This window comes from Phytophthora cinnamomi (assembly GCF_018691715.1).
Source record: "Phytophthora cinnamomi strain GKB4 chromosome Unknown Contig15, whole genome shotgun sequence".
NCBI classification, from domain to species: Eukaryota; Oomycota; class Peronosporomycetes; order Peronosporales; family Peronosporaceae; genus Phytophthora; species Phytophthora cinnamomi.
In genome coordinates, this window is record NW_027150948.1 from 1,468,312 (window position 1) to 1,493,173 (window position 24,862).

At 55.3% G+C, this 24,862-nt stretch overlaps 8 protein-coding genes across 8 annotated transcripts; 1 reads left to right on the plus strand and 7 right to left on the minus strand.

Annotated features, from left to right (window-relative positions):
• Window positions 1-401: 401 nt before the first annotated feature.
• IUM83_09678 (Protein phosphatase 2C) lies at window positions 402-1,459 on the minus strand (the record flags this gene model as incomplete). Its single annotated transcript, XM_067934132.1, has 3 exons — window positions 402-1,083; window positions 1,163-1,263; window positions 1,349-1,459. The coding sequence occupies 3 exons, from the start codon at window positions 1,457-1,459 to the stop codon at window positions 402-404; spliced, it is 894 nt and encodes a 297-aa protein (XP_067797004.1).
• Window positions 1,460-1,722: 263 nt separating this feature from the next.
• IUM83_09679 (Proline iminopeptidase) lies at window positions 1,723-4,330 on the minus strand (the record flags this gene model as incomplete). The annotated part of the gene is made up of 2 exons (XM_067934133.1): window positions 1,723-2,516; window positions 3,625-4,330. 2 exons carry the CDS (start codon window positions 4,328-4,330, stop codon window positions 1,723-1,725), a joined length of 1,500 nt encoding a protein of 499 aa, XP_067797025.1.
• A 147-nt stretch (window positions 4,331-4,477) lies between these two features.
• Window positions 4,478-7,030, minus strand: IUM83_09680 (Glycoside hydrolase; the record flags this gene model as incomplete). The annotated part of the gene is made up of 1 exon (XM_067934134.1): window positions 4,478-7,030. The coding sequence occupies one exon, from the start codon at window positions 7,028-7,030 to the stop codon at window positions 4,478-4,480; it is 2,553 nt and encodes an 850-aa protein (XP_067796873.1).
• Window positions 7,031-7,613: 583 nt separating this feature from the next.
• IUM83_09681 (Glycoside hydrolase) lies at window positions 7,614-14,290 on the minus strand (the record flags this gene model as incomplete). The annotated part of the gene is made up of 3 exons (XM_067934135.1): window positions 7,614-8,380; window positions 8,456-8,972; window positions 13,910-14,290. The coding sequence occupies 3 exons, from the start codon at window positions 14,288-14,290 to the stop codon at window positions 7,614-7,616; spliced, it is 1,665 nt and encodes a 554-aa protein (XP_067796923.1).
• Window positions 14,291-15,199: 909 nt separating this feature from the next.
• IUM83_09682 (egg envelope protein) lies at window positions 15,200-15,610 on the minus strand (the record flags this gene model as incomplete). Its single annotated transcript, XM_067934136.1, has 1 exon — window positions 15,200-15,610. The coding sequence occupies one exon, from the start codon at window positions 15,608-15,610 to the stop codon at window positions 15,200-15,202; it is 411 nt and encodes a 136-aa protein (XP_067796922.1).
• Window positions 15,611-17,278: 1,668 nt separating this feature from the next.
• Window positions 17,279-18,412, minus strand: IUM83_09683 (3-deoxy-7-phosphoheptulonate synthase; the record flags this gene model as incomplete). Its single annotated transcript, XM_067934137.1, has 1 exon — window positions 17,279-18,412. One exon carries the CDS (start codon window positions 18,410-18,412, stop codon window positions 17,279-17,281), a length of 1,134 nt encoding a protein of 377 aa, XP_067796920.1.
• A 1,589-nt stretch (window positions 18,413-20,001) lies between these two features.
• Window positions 20,002-24,388, minus strand: IUM83_09684 (Chorismate synthase; the record flags this gene model as incomplete). The annotated part of the gene is made up of 3 exons (XM_067934138.1): window positions 20,002-20,128; window positions 23,393-23,841; window positions 23,918-24,388. The coding sequence occupies 3 exons, from the start codon at window positions 24,386-24,388 to the stop codon at window positions 20,002-20,004; spliced, it is 1,047 nt and encodes a 348-aa protein (XP_067796924.1).
• A 70-nt stretch (window positions 24,389-24,458) lies between these two features.
• IUM83_09685 (uncharacterized protein) lies at window positions 24,459-24,767 on the plus strand (the record flags this gene model as incomplete). The annotated part of the gene is made up of 1 exon (XM_067934139.1): window positions 24,459-24,767. One exon carries the CDS (start codon window positions 24,459-24,461, stop codon window positions 24,765-24,767), a length of 309 nt encoding a protein of 102 aa, XP_067796921.1.
• Between the last annotated feature and the right edge of the window lie 95 nt (window positions 24,768-24,862).

Below are 24,862 nucleotides of genomic sequence, written 5' to 3' on the forward strand. Positions count from 1 at the left end.
TGCTTTCGTTGTGCCGTGGAGCTTGGAAGTGATTTCGACGCACCTGCACCGGAAGCGTACCGCCCAATGCTCATGATGCTTGTACATCGATACCCAATGCTGCTGCTACCACATATCGATGGGAAACATGATCACGATCCGGACGCGTCCGTTAGCAATAGCACCAAGAAGCACATGGAATCTCTGCGCGCGAGCTTGCTGTACGAGTACGTCACGAATCCCCAACTACAAACATCCATTGAGTAGAGGCAACCAACACAAAACGCTTCTGAGGGTAAACAGCGACCTGTTTGTATGAAGCGAAAAACACAGAGTTAAGATAGAATAAAACAAGCGAAGCCTATCGCGCAGTGCGAGATGCACCCAGCTATGCATGGCTTCCTTGCTGGCGAAAAGGCTAGTTACTTCTTGAGACCAGCTTCAAAGAGCACGATGACAGCACTCATGTTATCGCGGCTGCCCTTGGCCAGACACTCGTCGAGCAGGTTCTCAGCGATTTCCTTGGGGTTCTTCACGCCGTTCTTGACCTTGCTGCGGATGAACTTGCGCAGCTGGTCGTTGCTCATGACGTCGTAGATACCATCACAGCAGAGCACCAGGAACTCGTCCGCGGGATCGCGGCGCTGCACACGCACACAGGGCTCGGACGTCACCAGCTGCTGGTGGGGCTTGAGATCGGCGTTGCGCTTGAACCACAAATCACCGAAGCTCCGCGAGACAGCCACGCCACCGCACACACGGCCGCGGAAGACTGTGCCTCCCGCCGCCACAATGCGCTGCTTCTCGAACTCTAAGTCAGGCTTGTGGTCCACCGATAGTTGCAGTACCTCCGGCGTTTTGGCGTTGCTCAGAATGCAGCGCGAGTCGCCCACATTGGCACAAACAATGTCCGTGGGCGTGACGATGGCGAAGAGCCCAGTGGAGCCCACCTCGTCGCTGGACGTGGCGAACTCCGGGTCCTCCTTCAGCATCTCGTCGGCGGCCATGAAGCCCTCACACAGAGCCACAGCCAGCGATTCCGGCGACTTGTGGTCCTTCTTGAAGGCCTCCGTGGCCGTGATAGCCCCCACGATTTTCTCAGCTCTGCAGCAACACCAATAACAACAGCAACAGTCAGTGCAATCGTCACTATGCATCATAATTCAGCCAGAAGGCCACGTACATGTACGTGGAGACGGCGGGTCCTCCGTGGCCGTCAAACACAGCGACGCAGGTGGTGAGCGGCACGTCTGGGTGCATGGGGATGCTCACAATATCCACGTCCTATTGATAATAAATAAATATAATAATTAGGTATTGTGTCACAACGTCGACTCGACCGCTCGCAGCTGCAGGTAGGGCGTTCTACCTCCATGGTGTCGCGCCAGCCCTGCATACTGGACCTGCCGATGGTCATGCCGGGCGCCGTGAAGCTCTCGGAGGCCTTGGTCGTGATGGGTTCTGCCAGGAAGCGGGACATCTTGGGGGACGATGGAACTTCTGAGGAATGTGACGAGCTGCTGACAATTTTTTGCTTTATATTTGGTGTACAAATGGTGTGGCGTGGGGTTTTGGGTTCACCGAGCACTGACTTCAACACAAAGTTGAAGCTATTGACACGCATTGCAGGACGGGTGCAGTGGTGTTGTTGATATCCGACGTCTCGGGAATACATGTACACAACTGCGCGGAGTATTACATTTATCCTGGATGCAAAACTGATGGACTGACGTCGACTATCTCTCACACCACGGTCGTGTTCGCGTTCGCTGCTCTGTTGGCTCGGCTTGCCTCGGCGTCCAGCTTCTCGTTCAACACCATGAGCGCGGGGAACTGCTGCGCGTGCAGAGACCCTTCCAGCGCAAAGTCTGCGAGCAGTACGCGTGCTGTGTCCATGTCGATGCGGCACAGCGACAGGTCGCTGGTGCCGCCTTGGGTGGTGATTGGGTCGCAGGAATACAAGCTCGCGAACCCGCCGGCGAAGCACTCGAGCAGCTTGAACCGGCGCTCTGTCAGCGCCCACGCTTCTTCGAACCGCGTGTCAGCATTGCAGTTGGCCAACGCAGCGCTGAGCACCGACTCGCGAACAGCGCCTCGACGCAGACCTTGCAGCTCCTGGTCCATGATGTCAATGTCTTCCTCGGACAGGAAGGTGCGCACCATCGGACCGTACGTCCGAAGCAACGATGTGAACTCGCGGCCGCTGAGCTGCGCAAGCTCGTGAGGTAGCGTTGGGGGTAGAAACTCGGACACCTTGGGTTTGTTGAGCCCACGTTGCGTGCCGTTGCATCCTTCGTCGCTGAGCACAGCGCTGAGCTCCAGCAGAGCCTCGATCATGCTTACTCCGCAAATTGACAGGTTTTCGGCGGCCAGGTCTACCATAGGATCATCGGTGGTGTTGATAATATCATGTGACAACACGTCGATCTCCTTGATGAATGCGAGCATGCTCGGTTTGCTCAATGCGAAGCGGCCCTTGCGTGACTTGTACATCTTGTCATGGACTACGTTTGCTAAGAGCGGATCATCCAGCGGTCCTAGCGCGTGAAAGGAAGTAGCACAGTCCCTGGAGAACGCAGCTACGCTTTCAATCTGATCGGCAATGGTCGTGTGGTTACGTAGCAACTTGGTGAAGGTCTCGTTCGCTCGAGTAGCAACCCAATCGACCGTCGCGAAAAATAACCACCATGTTCTATCAGGTGCGCTTGGAGGCTTCTCAACCTCCAAATGCTGGTAAATTAACTCGCGATGAGCCGCAATCCAGTTAGTTTCCTTTCCAAGCGCAATCCATCTATCCTTCGAGCTGCCGGAGCAACTGGGGTTGGAGGAGGCGCTGTCATTCTCTCGAGAAGTTGCGGTTCTCGCCGGATATACGCAGAGAGCTCCTTCAGAACCAACAGGAAGCAGCCGCCTTGTAGGGATGAATAAAAGTTCGTCACAATACAATCTAACTGGTGGCACCCACTCGAGGAGCGGTATACCACAGGAGTTGCTGTTTCTTGCTGCAAACGCGCAACAATTTCCAGTACTCGATCAGGCATTTGGGCATCTCCATCAGTCGCCACACCAATGAGACGCTGTCTCCAGTTAGGCAGGACAACGGTTAGTACTCTTTCCAGAGTACTGTACATCATCATTTTGCACTTGCCCTCAAAACATGGGATTGAAAGGAGGTGCACGTTGTGCATCACACCTCCACCATACACCTTCACTCGAAACTCCAAATACGACCGCGCCGGTGCGTGTTCCATCGACGCCTTCAACACCAACGAAAAGGCCCAGCATCCACGCAGAAGCCTTGCAGTCACGCTCAAGCTCGCCGCGATGATCAGTCGTACAAACTCTGCCGTCTGCTCCTCGTTGTATTGCGGGCTCGCGTTCTGAGCTCCTTGGAGCTGTTTATTTGCGGTGGCGGCGGCATCGCCCTCCGCGCCTCGATTCCTCACCACATCACGAAGCAGCACCGGCGCATGCGACCGAAACGACCGCATCGCACTCGAAATCTGTCGGAACGACAAGCCCGCCGCGGCCAGCTCCACCAAGCAGTCGACCTGCGCGCGAGAGAAGGCCACCACGCGGTACAACGGGTCCACCACGGTGCCCACGAGCGTGCACGACTGGAACGTGTCGTCCGGCGGGATCCACCTGGCCACGGCATTGAGCGCGGCTCGTGCGCGTGCTCCATCAAGTGGTGGCTCTGCTTCTCAATGACGTTCTGCACCGTGGGCTGCGTGGCACCGATGGCCATGACGGCCACGAGTTCCACGATTGCCGGCGCGAGCTCGAAGAACCGGCGCCGCTCCTCGCGCGTAGGCTCGAGCGCCCAGACCTCGCCGGGCGCGAGCTCGACCTTGAGCTTCTGCGGGGGCGCCACGGGTTGCACGGGCACCTCGGGCGTGGCGCCCTCGGGCAGCGGGAAGAAGGCTCGCTTGTCGTCGTCGCTACAGGCCTGGTAGCGCTTCCACGCCTCGCAGTGCGACAGCTCGTGGTGCTGCTGGTACTGGTCCGTGCGGAACGAGTTGCGGAAGTACTTGACGTTCCTGGTGCTGCGCCGCTGCTTGTCCGGCCGCTGCTCGCGCCCGAAGTGCTGGCAGAAGCGGCACACCACCAGCGTCACCTCGCCCGACGTCTCGTCGCGCGCCACGGGCGCCAGCCCGAACTTGAGCTCGTGCGACTTGAGGAAGCGCAGGAAGCGCTTGCGGTTCAGCGGCTTGGCGGCGGCGGTCACAGGAGCTGCTGCGGGTGCGGTCGTACGGCGCTTCTTCGTCTCCGGGCCGGCAGCTTCAGGCGCGCGGCGCGTGGCTGGTGGCGCAGCGCGGGGCTGCCGGGCGGCAGGCGTCGAGCCCACCATAACGTTATAATACCGGTATTATGAGTCTTGGTGCGGTTTGATGTGCGCGACACACGATGGAATTCTAAAAGGGAGAGAATATCGGGTATGACAGATGGAAGGTATGGCTACATTTTTGATGTAGAAGCCAAGTTGCAGTGGCTTCACCTATAGCTGGACGGTGAATGAAATGGGCTCCCCGGTGCCGTTGAGACTCTGCCGGTAGGTGCTGGAGTTGAGATGTGCCACTTGGAACACGCCTTCCGTCCCGATGGGGGCTGTGATTGAAACGCGGAGTTGGGTGTCGTCACGTTCCCAAGCTGCAGTGATGGAGCCGTGGGGAGTGCTCACGGTAGCGTTCGCGCTCGTGATGTCCAGCCCCATCACCAGCGGGTTCACGATCCAGCGGCGGAATCCGAACTCCACGGGCCGAATGCCGGCGACGTAGTTGGTCAACGCGTACGTTGGCGCTCCGCCCCACGGGTGACTCAACGACGTGAACTCCTCGAGTCCAGGCTCGAGGGACTGCGAGACGTACTCCCAACTGGCTCCGGAGCGGTACGACTCGTCCGAGATCATGGCGTCCCAGAGGTTGTCCAGCAAGAAGGCAGCTTCGTCCGCGTGACCGGTTTGCAGCAGTGCATCAAGCAAGAACCCGTTCGTGTTCGGCGAGATCTTGGTCGCGTTGTCCGTGTCGCTCGTGTCGAGATACCCGGGGCCTTGGCGCAAACCCTCCAAGCTTTGAACGCACAGCTTGATCTGAGTTTCGTTTGCCACGCCCGAGGTGATGGCGAACGCAGTGGCCGAGACGCCGTACACCTCAGGAGTCGACACGTCCACTGCGTAGTTGCCCAGCGTGTCGTTCCAGAGCAGCTCATTGATGGCTGTCTTGACGCTGGCAGCGACGTCTGCCCATTGGCTGGCCGAGTCGCCGTCTCCAACTGCCTCGGCCACCTTGGCCATGCCTTCCAGACTCTGGACAGCTGCAGCGTTGACAGCGGTGCCGGCACTTGATCCCAAGAACACGTACACTTCCACGTACTTATTGACGTCAATGAGCCCGTCACTCTCCTGACAACTGGCAAGCCACGAAGTAGCGTTCTTCAAAGACCCCCAGTTGGCTCGCGCGAAGTCGACGTCGTTGAAATACTCCATGTACGACACAAACCCGATAAACCCCAAGATGTCATAGTCCGGGAAATTCAAATAGGCGTTTGCGGTGCCGGCGTCAAACATGAAGACTTCAGGCGTGGGCATCGGAGTCTCGTAGGTCATGACCATCAGGCCTGGGTACTGTCCGTTTGGCCCCTGGTAATTGAACAAGTATTCCCACGTTCCGGTGATCTGCTCGGCCTTCGAGTTGGCCACGCCCATGATGCGTGTCGTGTGGTAGAAGTCGCCCAGCCAAATGTACCGGTCGCGCTTGGCGCCGTCGAGGCACGCCCCGTACGTGTTACTTTGTACGCCGAATTCTGGCAGCACCACACTCTCATCGGCCATCGGGTTCGAGTAGAGTACATTTGTTGAATCGTTCAAACTTGTAGCCGTGACGTTGCGGATGAAGGAAGCCTGGTCTTGCCATCCGCCGAAGCCGATAGCACCTTTTCCAGTCGTCGAGTAGCCGTTGAGCGTAAGCTGGGAGTCACTGTAGCCGAACGCAGCGATCGTCACATCAAGAACTTGATGACCGTCCAACCACAGTACCAGGTTTCCCGCTGTGGAGTTCACCGCGAGTTTCGCCGGGTACCAGACGTGCTCCTTCACATTGAAGGGAACTTCATAGTTTCCCATAGGGTAGCTCGTCATGTCCGTGGTGTTAACGAAGTCGAATCCGTAGGTTAGGGTCACCGAGTTGGCTGGGAACAGTGTCGTGTTGGTGTTTACATAGGTCGAGTTCGCGGGGTACTCCGACGACAAATGGAACATGAGGGAGCCTCGGTTGGCTGTAATGTCGTAGCCGATGTAGAAACCAACGCCGCCGCGGATGATCCGGGTCTCGAACTCGAGCGTGTAGTCGCTCAGATTCCACGACTTGTACGAGACGCCCGGACGCGTACCAGGCACAAAAGTCCCGTTCTCTTCCGACGCACTCCAGGACGAGATTTGGCTGCCTGCATCCAGACAAGCAGCACTGACGGCGCGCGCACCAAGGTTCCAAATCTCGTTGTACTTGGTGTTAGAACTCGAAAAGGTCCCGGGTAGTGTGGACAGATCGTCGATCACCTCGATCGACGCTTGGAAACCAACTGCTTCGAATGTGACGAAGTCGCCACTCAGTAAGCGCAACGTTTGCCAACGCTGACCTGGCTGGCTCAACATGGATGTCACCGTTGCGTTTATCTCATCCAGAGTGATGCGGTGAGTCTCCACTCGACGTGAGTTAGCGACAGCCGTGGCGTACTGCGAGGGTCCGTCCGAGAAGTTGGTCGAAAGCACTGAGAATTGCTCCGAGTACTTGACTTCCACGTCGACGGGGCCACTTGAGACTGCAGATACTACGAAGTACGGCAGTCCCGCCACCTCGTAGCCATAGTCGAGCGTGGCGATGGGCTCTGCTGCGGTGAGTGTGAATCCACTGGCGTAGTCGCTTGCCCCCATCGCCGGTGCTGTACCAAGCGCAAGCTTCTTGGGCGTAAATACCCCATAGTCGGTGGTTGCATCGACGAAGCCGCTGTCGGTGCAAAGCGCCACCACGACCACAGCAACTCGAAACCCGCGCATCTTTTCCTGTTGCCGAGACGAAATGTTGAACTGATCGCGATCAATCCCAACGGGAACTGAGCTGGTGGTGGCGCGATGTCTACCGATTCTCGCCGAGTGGTTGAAGTCTGTGCAGATCTGCGCGCTTCGATTTGCCTGAGGGAACACGTACATGAACTTGGCGCGCACGTAAAGCGTGGCATCATGCCAGTACGATCTTCAAGCTGAAGCCTTATCACTGCGGCGAAGAGCTGACAGATGAAGTTGAAGTGGGCAAGACCGCGGCTCGGTCCTGCTGGGTCGCCACCAGGTGCGGCAAGCATTATCAGTTGGACCAGCGCTCTGAAGTGCAAAGAGGGTGGATCGGCCACTTGTACATGTAAAAAAAACGATTCGCACGCCTCTGGATCATGTGCGTTGAACACTGCAACTTAATTTTTGCCCGGTCATCTGCAAAAAAAGTTATACCTCATCATCAACAGCGTGGGAATTTCATGCCACTGACTGCAATTCAGGCGTCGTAATGGGCGATGGGGAAACTCACCGCACGGGGCTAACCTACGAGAAATGCTCATTTACACTTCAAAATCGGCGTGTGCCCTACTTACAGCTGAACGGTGAATGACGTAGCTTCGCCAGTACCAACGAGGTGCTCCTCATATACACCCGAGGGCGAGCTGGGCTGAGCGACTTCGAATGTGCCGTCCGTGCCCACAGGGGCAGTGATAGTCACGCTGAGCTGACTGTCGACAAGCTCCCAAGCAGCCGACAAATCTCCGTGCGGAGTGCTCACCGTCGCGCTGGCGCTGGTCACATTCAGGCCCGTCACCAGCGGATTCACGATCCAGCGGCGGAACCCGAACTCCACCGGACGAATGCCAACAATGTAGTTGGTCAATGCGTAGGTAGGTGCACCGCCCCAAGGATGGCTCAGAGAAGTGAAAAAGTCGATGCCGGGCTCCAGTGACTGCGCGACGTACTCCCAACTAGCACCAGTGCGATACGACTCGTTCGAGATCATGGCGTCCCAGAGGTTGTCCAGCAAGAAGACAGCCTGGTCGGTGTAGCCGTGCTGCAGCAGTGCATCAAGCAAGAACCCGTTCGTGTTCGGCGATATTTCAGTGGTATTGCCTGTGGTGCTCGAGTCAAGGTAGCCAGGGCCTTGACGCAGACCCTCCAGACCTTCCACGCACAGCTTGATTTGAGTTTCGTTTGCTACGCCCGACGTGAGAGCAAACGCAATGGCCGAGACGCCGTACACCTCAGGCGTTGACACATCCAAGACGTAGTTGCCCAGCGTATCATTCCAGAGCAGGTCGTTGATGGCAGTCTTCACGCGGGCAGCAGTGTCGACCCACGCGTTCGCGGACTCTCAGTCACCCACAGCGCGGGCCACCCTGGCCATGCCATCGAGGCACTGAACAGCGGCAGCATTTACAGCCATACCGGCTCCAGCCCCGAGGAAAACCACCGCGTACGGCGTAAGATCAGTAAACCCGTTGCTCCCTTGGCAGCCCACAAGCCACGTCATGGCACGCGTAAACTCTTCCCAGTGAGCTTCGACGAAGGCAACACCGTCGTGGTAGTCCATGTAAGATTCCAACCCAATGAGTCCGAGAATCACATAGTCCGGGAAGTAGTAGCTGGCGCCGCTCGTGCAAGCGTTGTAAAGGAAGATCTCTGGAGTGGGTATCGGCGATTGATACGAAATGGGGACGAAGCCCGGAAGCTGACCGTAGTCGGCTTGGTACTCGAACAAGAACTCCCACGTTCCAGTGATCTGCTCGGGCTTCGAGTTGGTCACGCCCATGATGCGCGTCGTGTGGTAGAAATTGCCCAGCCGAATGTATCGATCGCGCTTGGCGCCATCCAGGCACGCGCCGTAGGGGTTACTCTGGCCACCAAACTCGGGCACGACCACGCTCTCATCCGTCATCGGGGCACTTCGGACGAATCGGTCAGACTGGTGACAATCACATTTCGCACGTAGGAAGCCTGGTCCCACGCCAGAATGCTAACTTCTCCACCTCTCTCAACAACGTCTGCAAAAATCTTGTGATAGCCGGAGGTAGCGCCGGTTACGTCAACATCAGGCTTGAGCGGAACCAGCATGGAGTCCCAGGCCGCCAGCACTCTCCTGCTGCCGAAAGATCATCGTAGACCGAATCGAAGCACTCTTTCGATATGGTGGATGACTTGATGGCGTTTAGGAGCGGTGGTTTCAGATCCACCTTTGCCGAGCACACTCTCTTTAAAACCAGACAATAAAGAAGAGCAACCCCACTGCGTTACCTTCGTTGAGGCTTCTTCTATCCAACGCAGCTTCCTCAGAGTAGACCCCGCCTGACAGGAGAGAGGTCTGCTCTCGGTGTACGTGGCACCATATTGCGATATACATGTAGTAGCCTTCGTCGAGAAGGAGCTATTGACAAGAATGAGCGACAGTGGAATGGGAGAAATCTCGGGCACACCCCAACGCGTAGAGCCTTTGACGGCTGAGGAAGTCCAGGCTCTTCGTTCAATGCTGGTCAACTTTGAAAGGATGACGGTACAGCTGGCGAAATTGAGCGGCGACCAAGTGGGTATCACGGAGGGAATGGCCGAGTATGCGCTCAAGAGCGACGAGCAGCACCTAGCCAGCACGCATCTGCTCAAGGAGAACCATACGTTGCTACTATTGGGAGCCGCGTTTTTTTATGAGGGGGCCGATTTCTGTGGAGTGAGCGAAGCATTCGTAGAAAGAAATGGGCTGCATCAGTACGTGGTTGATCACGGAAACTTTGAAGTTACCTTTGGAAATGGACAGTCGGAAAGCATTCCGAATCGAACTATCTCTCTAAGTATATTCGTAGATGAGTCGACTACGAGTTCAATGTCTGTTTCATTCCGAATGGCTGTGATATTATGATGGGGGTACCGTGGAAAAGAAAAATGAAGCCGATTATTGACTGGAGTACCGATCGTGTGTACAGCACTGAGGAGTACGTCAGCTTAGTGCTAAAGCACGGACGGAAACCTCCATACAAAGTGGCCAAACGGCGGTGTGAGTTCACCGACCGCGCGCCAGTTCATAAGATCGGCAATCGTCGTACTCAGCAGCAAACCAAGTTGCATGTGCTACAAGGGCGCGCAGAGAAAACTCGCCATGTCAGCAAAGTTCATGGAACTACGTGCTATATATCAATGAAACAAGCTAAAAAGCTTGCGCGCACCAAGAAGTGCGAGTTTATGGTAGTTCTCCCGCAACAAACTATCAACATGCTTTACGCAGCTGTGAAAAGGCGCGAGGACTTCACGTCGGTGGAATTAGACGCCTTAGAACAAGTACAAAATCAATTCAGCGCGATGGAATCGAAGACGCGCGAAAAACCCAAGCGTCAGGCCACGACGGACCTCGACACTTTTACTGACAACCCTGCTTTCCCATTAATTCAATCGTTTGAATCTATTTTTCGTGAGAAATTGCCAAAAGGACTGCCAGTGCATGGAGAGCACGAGATGGAGATTGGCCCGGGCCATGGAGCAATATTTCGCCCGCAGTGGAGACTTAGCCCAGAACAAACCAGAACATTAAAAGAGTGGTTGAAAGAGATGCTAGAAGCCGGTCTCATTCGCCCTAGCATCTCTCCCCATGGCGCGCCCACCTTTTGTATTAAGAAGCCCGTGGGATGGAGAATAGTGGATGACTACAGGGCCATGGATGAGAAAACGATCCGCCAATCCACGCCTATGCCACGCAAAGACGACATACCGGATCAAATGGCAGGGAGCCGTTGGTACAGCTGCTTCGATCTCTTGTCAGGATATTATCAAATACGAATGCGAGAGAAGGATATCCCGTTGACTGCGTTCCAAACCCCTGAAGGCCTTGTCGAATACCTAGCAGTGCATATGGGCTTAAGTAATGCACCGGCTACCTTCAACAGGATGGTCACGAATATTTTCAAGGACATGAGCGACTGTGTGGCCACGTACTTTGATGATATTTACGTATTTACAAGGACGAGGATATTGGAGTTCACCTTGCTGCTGTTGAACGTGTTTTCCAGAGACGTCTGGACCGCAAATCGTATTTGAAACTTGCAAAATCGACTATTTGTAGCCGGGAAATTCCGTGTTTGGGTGTGTTGACGGCGTAAGAATTGACCCGGATAAGGTAGCGGTCATTAAGGAGTGGCCCGTGCCTCGTACGATTAAGGATCTTCAGTCCTTCTTGGGGACTACGGTCTACGTTCAAAGATTATGTGCCCACTACGCCGAGATTAGCGCTCCGCTTTTCAATCTTGTCAAGTCGAAAGCGAAGGTGCTTGTGTGGACACCCTCGGCGCAAGCAGCATTTGACGCGCTCAAGCAAGCCTTATGTCAAACTCCGGTGCTCGCGCTTCCGGATTTTACGCGTCCTTTTCGAATTCGCACTGACGCCTCGCAATTTGCAATCGATGGGGTTCTTTACCAGAGTGAATCCCCGTCGGAGGAGGTCGAGGGTGGCGTAAATGACGTGATTGAACACCCGATAGCGTTTACGGGGCGAAAGCTCAACTCTGCAGAGCTAAACTATCCGACTCACGTGCAAGAGATGCTTGTGATTATACACTGTTTGAATATTTGGCACGTATATTTGATCGATGGAGGATGTACGCTCGTTGGAGAAAGTGATCACGCAAAAGAGTATTAATCGCCGTATTTGTAGGTGGTATGACCAGCTCGCTGACTATTGGTTGAAGTTCAACTACATTCCTGGCGAGACGAACACAGTAGCAGACGCGTTAAGCCGAAGAAGTGATTTTGAAGTTGATTTTGAAGCCTTGAAAATGAAGCAGATGTACGCAATGAAGAAACTGCGTCCTAAGTCACTTCAAGAATTAATTCGCAGAGCTCAGACTAGTCACAAAGTTGTGCGTGACAGTCTGATGCAAAATAAGAAGCCTGCAGTTGCCCATGGGGATCATTTTCGTTATTCAGACACTGATGATTTAGTATATTATGATCTCAACGGAGTTTCTCGCGTTTGGATCCCGGAGGAGAACGAGGAGATTCAGAACGCAATCCGGTGGGAACTTCACGACAGCGCAATTAGTGGTCACCCAGGAATCGAGGCGCCGTGGAGGAGCAGTTCTATTGGAAAAATATGCACAAGCGCATCACGCACTATGTTAAGACGTGTCAGGCCTGCCAACGATCGAAAAGTAGAACCGGCAAAGCTCCTGGACTGCTGAGACCGCTGGAAACTCCGACGGGCAGATGGACTTCAATTGGTATGGACTTTATAAGTGGTCTCCCCGGGAACGACGAGGGAAATGACGCAGTATTGGTGATTGTGGATCGACTCACCAAACGTGCTCATTTTGTCGAGGTCAACACAAATCTATCGGCGAAAGAGCTGGCCGCGGTGTTTCTGGACAAGTATGTGCGCTATCACGGCATTCCGCAGGACATCACGTCCGACCGTGACCCTAAATTCACCTCGCAGTTTTGGCAAGAGTGTGCAAAGCTCACCGGTACGAAGCTAAGAATGTCTGCGGCGTATCAGCAGAGGACGGATGGACAGGTGGAACGTGTAAACGCAGTTCTCGCCACCTATCTTAGAAGCTACGTCGGCGGGTATAAGAACGACTGGGCATCGTACCTTGCCTTGGCGGAGTTTGCCTACAACCGGCATTATCAAGACTGTATCGAGATGACACCGTTCTTTGCAGATTTGGGGTACAATCCAGCTATGCCGATCAATTTGGACGTTCTCGCAGCGAAGTCAGCAGGGTCGAAGCCGGCAGCGTCGTTTTTACTTCACATGGAGCAAATACTGAGAGATCTTCAAGCTCAAGTGAGAAGTTCGGCAGAAAAGATGAGATTGCAGTATGATCGAGGACGAAGAGATCAAACATTTCAGATTGGAGATATGACACTAATCTCGACAAGGAATCTCAGTGTTGAAAATACTGGAGCAACTAGGCGAAAGCTGGCACCAAAGTGGATCGGTCCATACGAGGTCCTCGAAAATGTGCTGGGCAGTTCGTCGTACCGACTGAACCTTCCTCGTGAAAGCTCGCTGTATCCGGTATTCCATACGATGAGCCTAAAACTGTTCCGAAAGGATAGCTCACCAACACGAGATAACGCGGTCACAACAGTCCGACTAAAAGATGGCACCGAAGGACATCTGATAGAAGACATTTTGGAGCATCGCTTTGGAGCCGAAGGTCTCGACGAGTACAAATTCAAGTGGGTTGGAGCAGTAGATGATATCACCTGGGAGCCAGCCACGAATTTGCAGTCTGTTCCGGGTCTCATCAAGCGATTCCTAAGAAAAGCGAATAGTCTCAATCCGCGGGAATCAACTCGTCAACGGAACAAGCAACCATCGGCGAACTACATCAGCGAATAAAGGATGGAAACGCAAACCAGATCCGACCAACTCCCCGAGCACCGAGTAGAAGTATTCGTCTAGAGTGGCATTTTGAATGTCCAGACCCAAAGTTTCCTTCAGGGGAGGTCGTGTTACCGAATTGACCGTCCAAGTGTAGATCATCAAGAGGAGAAGCCCGTCATCAAGGCCAGTGAGCTGAAGGCTGGCGTTCACATTTATATTTGTATATTTTAGTGGGTAGCCAAGGTAAGAGGAGAAGTGGTTTCAGATCCACCTTTGCCGAGGGCGTCTACCACACACTCTCTTTAAAACCAGACAATAAGAAGAGCAACCCCACTGCGTTACCTTCGTTGAGGCTTCTTCTATCCAACGCAGCATCCTCAAAGTAGACCCCGCCTGACAGGAGAGAGGTCTGCTCTCGGTGTACGTGGCATCATATTGCGACACTCGAAGGTGACAGAGCCGCCAGTGAGCAGACGCAACGATTGCCAACGTTCACCGGGCTGACTGAGCACGGAGGTGATCGTTGCCCCGACATCGCTTTCCGTGAAGCGGTGGGTCCCAACGCGAAGCGAGCTGGCGATGGACGTGGTGAACTGCGAGGGACCATCCGAGTAGTTGAGTGAAAGCGCTGGGAACTGCTCCGAGTACTTGATTTCGACGTCCACGGTTCCATTGGAGATGGAGGAGACCACGAAGTACGGTAGGCCCGCCACTTCATAGTCGTAGTCGAGCGTGGCCAGCGGTTCGTCCGATGTCAGCGTGAAGCCTCCAGAGTAGGTTTGTCCGTTCATGGACGGAGTGGAGCCCAGCGCGATCTTCTTGGGGGTGAACACACCGTACTTGTCGAGATTATCGGCGAGGCACACCGCGGCCAGCGCTGGCGCCAGCGCTAGTGCGACACCGACGTTATGCATACCGCTTGGATGCTGTCGAGTACAGGGAGTGTGCGTAGGTCGACAAAATCGAAACTTAGACTTGCTCGGGTGAAAATGAAGCAGCATCGAGTGACGCACAGCACTTTGAGTAACGGGCCGTAAATCAACTGGGATTGTCCGGTCTTGCCTGCATAGGACCACTGTTGATGTTGCCACCGTTAAGTCTGATTGGGATAACGTTGCTGAAGTCACCATGTGCGAGTCATCAAACAAGCACGTGCTGCATGGGCAAGCAAAGCGAGGTACCTCCTTCAACACTGTAAAATCGACCCTGATTCACTGATAAATCGGTCGTTGTCGCTTCATCAGGTGGCAAACTTTGAAAACTATTAAATCTACATGTTCCGAGGTCTTCGAAGGCCCGTGTGTCTGATACTTTCGCAGCGTTCGCTGACAACGAAGGAATCAACAGGAAATAAGTAGGTGAATTCTGGCAGGAGGCAGGGAACGGAATTTGATTGGGCAAAATTTGGTAGTACATGTACTAAAGTGGTTGCTTATCTTACATGAAATCGTATCTTCGTTTCAAGAAATACTGCAGAGGCGGCGTGAACGGGAAGCTAAGTGCTGACCATTGGAGTGCGGAGCCCTGGAAAACATTGCGCGGGCCCTGCTTCCAAAGCCACAAACACTATTAACACCGGACAAAAGTACGACGCGAAGCTCTCGAGATTTCTTTGTTACGCAAGCTTTATCTTAGCAGAGATAAAATGACAGCTACTCAACACTATAGTAGTATAGCCATGTCATCACTGTGCAAAAGCACTCACAAGTTTCCCGTTGCTTATGCCGCCGTAGTAGTTGCACTGTTGGCCTTGCTATACTGGTAAGCTGCCCAGATGATGGTTCCACCCAGCGTTACTCCAAGCAGACTCACAATAGTCTTTTTCATTTTGGACCACTTCTTGGGGTCCTTCTTGCAACCTCCGTAACCACTTGCGAAAGCTTCTCCGGTTCCTTCTTGGCAACCTCCATAACCGCTTGCGAAAGCTTCTCTGTTTTCGTCTTGGCAGCCTCCGCAACCACTTGCGGAAACTTCTCCGGTTCCTTCTTGGTAATTTCCGCAACCACTTGCGAAAGCTTCTCAGATTCCTTCTTGGCAACCTCCGCAACCACTTGCGAAAGCTTCTCCGGTTCCTTCTTGGCCGTTTGGACCATCGCCTTGTTCGCTTTGACCATCTCCGCAAGCTGCGCCTTTTGCCCTTTGTTGAGCCTGGAAATGACCCCAGCAGTTTTTTTATAAGCCTCAGCCTTTTTCAAGTTTCCAGCCTCCTTAAACTTCTCATCCTTGGTTAGCATCGCGTTCTTCCGCAACGTCTGAAGGAAATTTGTGGCGATGTCATCGGCCTTTCCAGTCAGGCCAGTAACTTGCTGAGCACGAAGATTGCGCTATGATTCAGGAATAGCAGCGCGCACGGCGCTGGTGACCATGGCGAAGGTGGCAATCACGAGAGCGAGAAAAACGGAAAGCCGCATTGTAGTTGTCGTCTCCGTCCCTGTTGTGCTTGTCGTGCGAAGGAAATCCGTAAATGAAGGCGTGCGCTGCTTGCGAACGACAGAGTCAAGAAAGCCGTTATGCCAGGAACAGCAACGCGATGTGCAATTTTGGTTCTGCTTATTTACACCGGACAATAGAGTATACATAACTGCAGAGCGTTCTATTACCATACCGGAAACAGTAGAACGCTTAGAGACTTTAGGTCAGCAATTCCTTGTTATGAACGGATGATTTGCTGGAACAATTGCCCGACGCGCTGGGAAGCATATTGCATAGTACACCTTGTGATCGGAAGAAAATCATTGGTGAGCAGGATCCAGGAAAAACTCAGTACAGTCGAGAAATACGAATTCATTCTTTGGGAGAATAGTCGACCTAAAGCGATTGCATCAGGGGGTTTCAAAGAACATATTTGGACAGAAAGATGTGACACCTTTGTTTTTTCGTTAACTATACATCACAAAAAAACTCAAAAACTGGACCAGTCAATCAAATTAGACAAAGTAGAATCATAGAATAATATGATATCATTGATACAGTATCACATCGTAATTTTGTATTTCGAACTCTGATTGGCTCATAATATTTGCAAGGTGGCTGTCATTTGTGTCGGTCATATCTTTGTGTCCAAATCTGTAACCATGAATGATATGTACCGTACTATTTTTTTTTTCTAAACAATGAGTCCGGGTTTTGAACCTAACTTCGCTCAGAATATGGTGCGGTCACACATGCCTCAGCTTCACGACAAAGTGGTGTACATGTACATGTAAGTATTTGCGTGCTTCCTTGTTCCTTGTCAACGCTCTCGCCGCATGCACGGCAACCATGTGTAAATCGGCCCGTGTACATGTACTGTACCTCCTTCAATACAGTAAAATCGACCCTGAATCACTGATAAATCGGTCATTGTCGCTTCAAACTATGAAGATTCTTAATTCTACGAGTCCCGAGGTCTTCGAAGGCCCGTGCGTCCGATATTTTCACAGCGTACGCTGACAATCGAGAATGATCTAGTCGGGAATGCTGGTGCAGCACTGCAGGGACTTGTGCTACAGAGCTCGCTACGTGCATGTACCATAACCGGCCGTGCTTATGGTTGAACTTCCTGCTCGTACGAGTATCACGGTTGATGCTGCTGGATGTCAACGAAGCATCAACCGAAGCACAGGGAGGGGTTCCGCATTCCGATACATTTAGCAGTACACGGTACTGTCGTGTATACGAAAAGTTTGCATCACTTCAACTTCAGGGACCTGACAGAGGTTGAAGCCCTGAGGCAATCTTTGTTCGCGAAGTTGACAGCAGCCCACCTTGGACGACGGAGGTCTGTCACGTGACTTCGAGCGCAACATCGTGAAGGACAGCCTCGGCTGGTGAGTTGGAAGTGCGGTATGGCCTTCACGACGCCCAAACAAATTGAATATCTATCAACAATTACATTGTGGTTCGCATTAGATATCTGACAACTAGTTGGTAGTCGGCTGCGCGGCGGCGCGTTTGCGTCGCTCGGAGACAGCGGACGCGAGTTCCTTCAGTGTCGTGACAGTGTCGTCCCAGTTGATGCACGCGTCCGTGATACTCTTGCCGTAGACGAGCTTGGACGGGTCGTCACCGAGGGACTGGTTGCCCTCCACGATATTCGACTCGATCATAACACCCAGCAAGTTCGTGTTGCCCTCGGCGATGATGCCAGCGAGGTAGCTAGCCACTTTGGGCTGGTTGGAGTGCAGCTTGCGGGAGTTGCCGTGCGAGCAGTCTACCATGATCTTGGACGGCTGCTTGGCCTTGACCAACATCTCAGCAGCCTCGTCGATGTACTTCTGCTCGTAGTTGGGGCCACCCGATCCACCACGGAGGATCACGTGGCAGTCCTTGTTGCCCTTGGTGCGTACAATGGACGCGAGGCCATGCTCGTTCAGGCCCAGGAAGTTGTGCGGCTGCGACGAGGCCACGGCAGCGTCCACCGCCACCTTGGCGTTGCCACCCGTGCCGTTCTTGAAGCCCACCGGCATCGACAGTCCACTCGTGAGCTCGCGGTGCAGCTGCGACTCCGTCGTGCGAGCACCGATAGCTCCCCACGAAATGAGGTCGGAGGTAAACTGCGGCGAGATGGTGTCCAGGAACTCGAGGCTCACCGGCAGACCCAGCGAGTTCACGTCCAGCAGCAGCTTGCGAGCGACGCGGATGCCCTTGTTGATGTTAAAAGACTGATTGAGGTCCGGATCATTGATCAGGCCCTTCCAGCCAACAGTGGTGCGCGGCTTCTCGAAGTACGTGCGCATGATCACCAGCAGCTCTCCGTCCAGCTCATCGGCCAGCACCTTGAGGCGCTTGGCGTAGTCCATAGCAGCCTCCACGTCGTGGATGGAGCACGGGCCGACAACCACCACGAGGCGGTCGTCCTGGCCGTGCAGGATGCGGGACACCGCGTCCCTCGTGGCGTCCACCAGCTCGTGCACCTTTGGGGTAACGGGGAGCTCCTCCAACACGCAAGCGGGCGGCACCAGCGGCTTGATGGCGATGACGTTGCGGTCTTCCAGGCGCTGGCGCTTCAGGGCGCGCTCGATTTCGGGCTCGGGGTTCGGCTGCTTGCTCAGCATCGCGGCTCCACTCGACTTGACAGGTGCGTGGCAAATTCAGGAATGGCAACTTCGAGGTGCGTTTTCGCGATTGACTTGACAGCCACAAGAACCTCCACGTCAGGATTTGTGGCCCCGGGGTCATTGATTTGTGCCCCAGGGATTGGAATTAATTTGTGCCCCAGGGGTTGAATTGAATTTGTGCCCCAGGGTGGCTTGAATTTGTGGCTCAGGGGGGACAAGAACATAAGTACAGAGTCGTGGTGGCAACAAAAGTGTACTCACGGCGGGACTTGAACCCGCAATCTCTGCCTTAGGAGGGCAGCGCCGTATCCATTGGGCCACGCGAGCGGCTTATAATAGGGTGTCTTTATTGCATATACCTAGATGCGGTATGCTCTCAAAGCTTCTGCTCGTCGCCTAGAGATGCCCGGCCGACTTCGCCGCACGACTGCCACCAATAAACAAGACTGCAGCACGCTCGCAAGGGTCGTGTCCGCATTGTGTAGCATAACTTACGAATGTAGCTGGTTGGTCGAACGTTTGGCCCTCTTGCGAGCAATGTAAAACAAGTAATACTATCTATACCAGTAGCCCAAACTAAGAGCAGGTATCAACAGTGTAGCAGAGCACCAATGGGGGGCGGTCGGTCTGCTGAGATCGCAAGACAAGGGACCTTGCCTGAATGTGGACGTGCTCATAAGAAACGAGTACAGCCAATCTGCTTGACGAACGAGGCATCATGACCACTGTCGCACGAACAGCGCAATTACGGGGCAAACTAATACCACCCCAGTGCATGGCCGTCTTTCGCTGAAAACACGGTCGGCCTCACACCGTGCCAGCCTTGCTCGCTAAATGGCTGCCAGGCAAAATCCCTGAAACGATCCAATTCCGGACAGCGAACTGAGCGAGCCACATATGTGTGTCCTGATAAACTGCTCACGAGTGGCTTTGGTCTTTGGAGGTCGGCAAGGCCATTGGTTGATGATTCCGGTGCGAGTGGTAGACTCGGCTACCAGACGCGTAAGCCAGCCTGGTGGTCGGCAAGATTTGCTCCGAAAAAGTACTCACGGCGGGACTTGAACCCGCAATCTCTGCCTTAGGAGGGCAGCGCCGTATCCATTGGGCCACGCGAGCGTGCACAAGCCCTTGCACGTCACACGTCCACCAGAAAGTTCACGAGGTGCAAGCGCATGTAGCCATCCCCACAATTGCACCCCAGGGATACACTATTTCCCCTACCAGCGGTAAAGATATGCATCATACTTTATACTATCCCTTCTTGAAATACATCGTCACATAGAGATATCTACAATCAATTTTGTATTTCTATATGAAAATCATAATCACCTCTATCCTACGGCGTCCAGCGCGCTCTACGTCCTCCGCGCTCAGCGGATTTGTGTCCAAATGATAGTATCATACTAGTAGTAAGTAGACGAGTACCGGTACGGAAGCAGGCATCTCATTACATTGCCTATTCATGGCAGCACCTTTGTGCGCCAGAACAACGAGCCGCAGAGCTGGCCCATACCTATCTACCCAGTATATAGTCTTCGCCAGTGTGTTAAGGCCCCGACGTCCCTGTTCCTGCCTGTGAGCTGCGTCTAGGCTTCTTTGAATTCCGCCAGCAGCTCCGTCCAGCTCGCCGGACTTGCTCTGCTGTCGGTGATGATGTCGCAGCCGCCCACGAACTCGCCCTTCACGTACAGCTGCGGGATCGTCGGCCATTGCCTGGCAGCAGCAACAATAGCAGCAACAGCAACATAACACAGAAGGTCAGCAAGGCGTCATCACCCTATTTTTGCCCAATCGCGGCGGCTCGGCCACGCACGAATCCTTGACGCCCTCGCGGATCCTCTGGGTGGTCCAGCACGTTGACGCTGTCGAAGCTCACGCCCTGCGCGTGCAGGATGCGCACCACCTGCATGCTGAAGCCGCACTGTGGGCCGAGGGCGTGCCCTTCATGTAGAGTATGATGGGGTACGTCTTGACGTGGCTCGATCATCTTGAGGATCTCGTCCTTCCGTGGACTTGGCGGCGTGGAAAATGCGGCAAGTCCGAGTGCGACCCGTCCTCGCTCTTTGGAGGACGAGAAGCAGCGGGCTGCGTCTGCAGCAGCAGCTGCGAGGCCGCTCGGGAGCCGCACGGGCGGCCAGCACCGCTGGTTGCCGCGCACGGCGAGCGGGCCACTCGGCGCACGATCGTCGTCATCACCATCTTGGCTTGGGCAGGTCGGGCCACTTGATCAGAAGTGTGCGGCGTTGTTCAGCGGCCAGCGATCGCGTCATGATTGGCTGTATATACAACCACATTAACAGCCAATCATGAACAATAATATGGTTACGCAATCGACGTCACTCTTCCGAGTGTCTTCACTCCACATTCTCCGTCACTATTCTGCATCATTCCCCACACCGACGGCCCGAGCCAGAATAGCAAAAGGAACAGCAGGGGAAGAGCACCGAGATGACGTCCAACCGACGCAGAGCGAAGCGGCCTGCGGCTGCTTACGCGGCCGCGGCCGCCGCGCGCTTCGCCGGTTACTCGTCCTTCTACGTCGCCGGTTGCCGCCGCCCGGCCAAGCCCAGCAGCAGCAGTTCTTCGCCGGCCAGTCGCCTATGGGGCCACCGCCGCGCGGCCCGGCATGTTCGGCGGCCGCGCGGGCCCTCGCCCCTCGGCTCGCCGCACCTCGCCAATCGGGTTCGTAGGCGGCCTGCCGCCGCCTCAGTTCGCGTTCAACGGAGCGGGCCGCTGCCGATGATGCGGCGCCGCCTCGTCCGGCGCCGTCGCCGCCCTCCACGTCCAGTGCGGCAGTGGAGCAACGGCAGCAGCATCCGGCCTCGGCCCCGGCCAAGTCGCGGCGCCTGTGAGGTTTTAATATCAGCCCCTGAGCAGGGCCCACTGCCCAGGAACTCGGCCCGCCGCCGGCCGCCTCAACGCGCGCGCGCCTAAGCTCGCGGCGTCGCCCTCGCCCATGGAGGAAACGCCATTCGACGCGCTCCACGACTACGCGTAAGGCGTTCGCGCGCTGCAAGGGCGCGCGGACCAGAGCATCACGCAGAACTCCCTCAAGGAGATGATCACTAACGCCATCAGACCAACAGCCTGTGGACGAAGAACTGACGATGGAGCCGCTGCCGGTGCTGGTCGGAGACACGCCGGCGGCGGCCATGCAGGCCAAGATTGGCATGGGGACCTCTTCGGCGCGGCCAATAGGTTTATCGTCTTCTTCGCCTGGTGGCAATGGTTTCCGTGCCGAACCAAGGGTTCGTCCTGTTTAAAGAGCCCCGGCGAAGAAGAACAAGGCCCAACAAGCGCAAACACGACGGCTTTGAGATTGACGCCGCAGACATGCAGCTCAAGAGTCAGCGGAAACAGCGGTTCCACATGACCCAGAGAACTTAAGAGCTTCGTGACCCCGAGGTGGACACGAAGAAGCTGCAGGTGCTGACGCAGGAGAGACCTGACCTCGCTGCCATGGTCATAACAAAGGTACTAGTCAGACGATTGAAAAGGAATACTTGCGATTAACATCTCCCCGCATCCGTCGACGGTGCGACCCGAACCGGTGCTGCACAAGGCGCTGGAGCCCGTCAAGTCGAAGTGGAAGAAGGGTGATCACGATTATTATGCGCCTGTAGCCAGCTCAAGTCCATCCGCCAGGATTGCACAGTGCAGCATATCAAGAACGAATTCACGGTAACAGTGTACGAAACCCACGCGCGGGTAGCGCTCGAGTCCGGCGATATCAACGAGTTCAACCAGTGCCAGACGCAACTCCACGAGCTGTAAGAAGCTGATCCCAGGCGAGGCGATCGAGTTCCTCGCGTACCGCATTCTGTATTGTGTGTACGTGTCTCTGCAAGCCAAGAAGGGTGACTGAAGCGGGACAGCTTGGCATGTACCACGTGTGGGCATGGTAACTGCTGCTGCGTGCCGACTCCGGCGATCGCGCACGCGTTGGCTGTGCGCCAGGCGGTTGCTATGAATGATTACCATCGTTTTTCAAACTCTTGTAGATGTCTGAATATGGCAGGTTACCTGATGGACGTAATGGTCCCGCGATCCGGCTAAGGCGCTCCGAGCTATATGCAAAGCGTACGTAACTGTGCTACCATCGTTTGTGGAGTATGCTGGATTTCTGACATTTTCGCTTGAATTCAGGTATCGACCAACAATCCCAGTTCAGTATATTCGCGAAGAGCCTGCTTGAAGGCAAGGAAGGAAAGGCATTCATCCGACAGTCTGGTCTCGCGTTTGTGAAGGGGACAAACGCGCGTGGACGAAGACTTCGAACATCGTCTGGGTGCTGAGAATCAGTCGTCGCTTATTTAGGCTTGCCCATGGCGTGCACAGCAAATGCCATGTGAAATGCCTGGCGCCAGCAGCTGAAGAAACTTACCGGAGAACGTCGTACAACGCAGTGTGAAACGGCGCGTCGCCTTGTCCTACTTACGCCTGTGAGGTGAGGTACTGGTAGCTCAAAGTATTCGCCAAGATGAAGTCGAGTTGTCACCTCTCCGCCCCTCCACTGTGAGGTGAGAGCCAGCCAGAGTTCTACGGACCAAGCAGTGTCTTCGTAAGCTGAAGGGCCCCTCGGTGGTAAACTGGGCGAGGCATGAAATTACACCGAGACACATGGCGGGACGGAGAGAGGCTGAATGTAGCTGATGAGTCGGTATTGATCAAACGAGGAGATGGAGTACGGAAGAGATGAAGAGGAAGGGGACCCTAACAGTCAAAGCGGCGGTGCACCTGCAGTTTTCCTCATGCCTCGGCTGATAGCATCTGCCAACTTGCGTGGTGACTTGTACGCCATCTAGCGCATACTTCGTACTACGCAGAAGCTGCCAACACTGCTAGCCGTAAATGGCAGAACTGGAGTCTTGCTTTGCATAACTAACATAATGAAAATGCTTTTGAGTTCGCTGGTAGCGTTATCTATGAGGATCTACGCAGAACACTTCAGCCCTGAAATTGTCGCTGCTCTCTTACAGCTTGCGCTTCTTCTGCCGGCTGTCCTGCATGCTGCCCTCACGGCCTAGCTGGATCAAGGCAGCATCAGCGATGGCGAGCGCAGACATGGCCTCCACGAGCGGCACGACACGAGGTAGCACGCACGGGTCGTGGCGGCCCTGGCCTCCAGCACGTCCTGCCGTCGTAGCCGACGGTGGCTGCGCGCGTCCGATGGTCGACACGGGCTTGATGGCCACGCGGAAGTAGATGTCGGCGCCGCTGGTAATACCGCCCAGCACACCGCCAGCGTCGTTCTTGGTCACGCCCAGTTTCCGGGCGCTCGGCGTCCGAGCCCGCGCAGAAGGGGTCGTTGTGCCCGAGCCACGCTTGCTGGTGCCGAGAAGCCCGAGCCGATCTCGAAGCCCTTGAGCCGGGATCGACATCATGGCGTGCGCCAGCACGGCCTGATCTTGTCGAGCAGGGCTCGCCTAGACCCACGGCGCGTTGCGGATCACGCACGTGACGACACCGCCCGTCGAGTCCTCGTCCACTCATGGTGCGCACGACCGTCGACATGGCGCAGGCCGACGGCGGGTGGGCAGCGCACGGGATCAGGTCGTCCGTGAGCCACGCGTCCAGGTTCTCGGGCGCGGGCACCACGTCACCCCTTGCGGTTGTACACGACCTTCTCCGTGTCCATGTAGGCGGGCGTGGCGAGGTCGTCCTGGCCTTGACGAACTCGGCGTCGTACGCCTTGTCGTTTCGAGCGTTTTGCCGCGCGTCCACCTTGGTCCACTTGGCGGGTCCCGCAGGATGCGGATGGAGCCGATGGTGTCCACGTCCTTCGAGAGTAGACGGCCTCTTCGGGTCATTCAGCAGCTCGGGCATGTCCACCGTGCCGATGGAGCTCACCCAGCACACGATGGACGTGCGAACTCTCCTGAGCCACTTCTTACGGCGCCGGCGGCCACGCGGCCGATGGTCTCGAGCGCTGGCGCGGCTGCCGCCGCTGCTGGCGCGCGTGCCGTACTTCATCTGGTACTGTAGTCGGCGTGCCGGGGCGCGGCACCTGGTCCATCTCCTAGTCCTTGGGGCGCACGTTCCGTTGGGCACGAAGAGCGCCAGCGGCGTGCCGAGCGTCACGCCCTTCTCCGTGCCGCCTGATGGTCACCAGGTCCTTCGTCCGCGGCGTCGTGAGCTTGCTCTGGCCGGGGCGGCGGCGCGTGAGCTGCGGCTGGATGTCGGCCTGGTCAGCGCCAGCGACGGCGGCACGCCGTCCACGATGCAGCCCACGCCCTTGCAGTGCGACTCGCCGAAGGTGGTCACGCGGAAGAAGCGGCCGAAGGTGCTCATGCTGGTGAAGGAGGCTGGGGCAACGGCCTGGGGAGTTCGAAGTGGCGAGGAGCTCACGTAAGCAGGATTGCTCAAACGCCGAAATGACTGGACGTGGGAGCGCTGATGGGCCCCGTGATAGATGATAGTGATGGACGCACGAGCCACCGAACAATA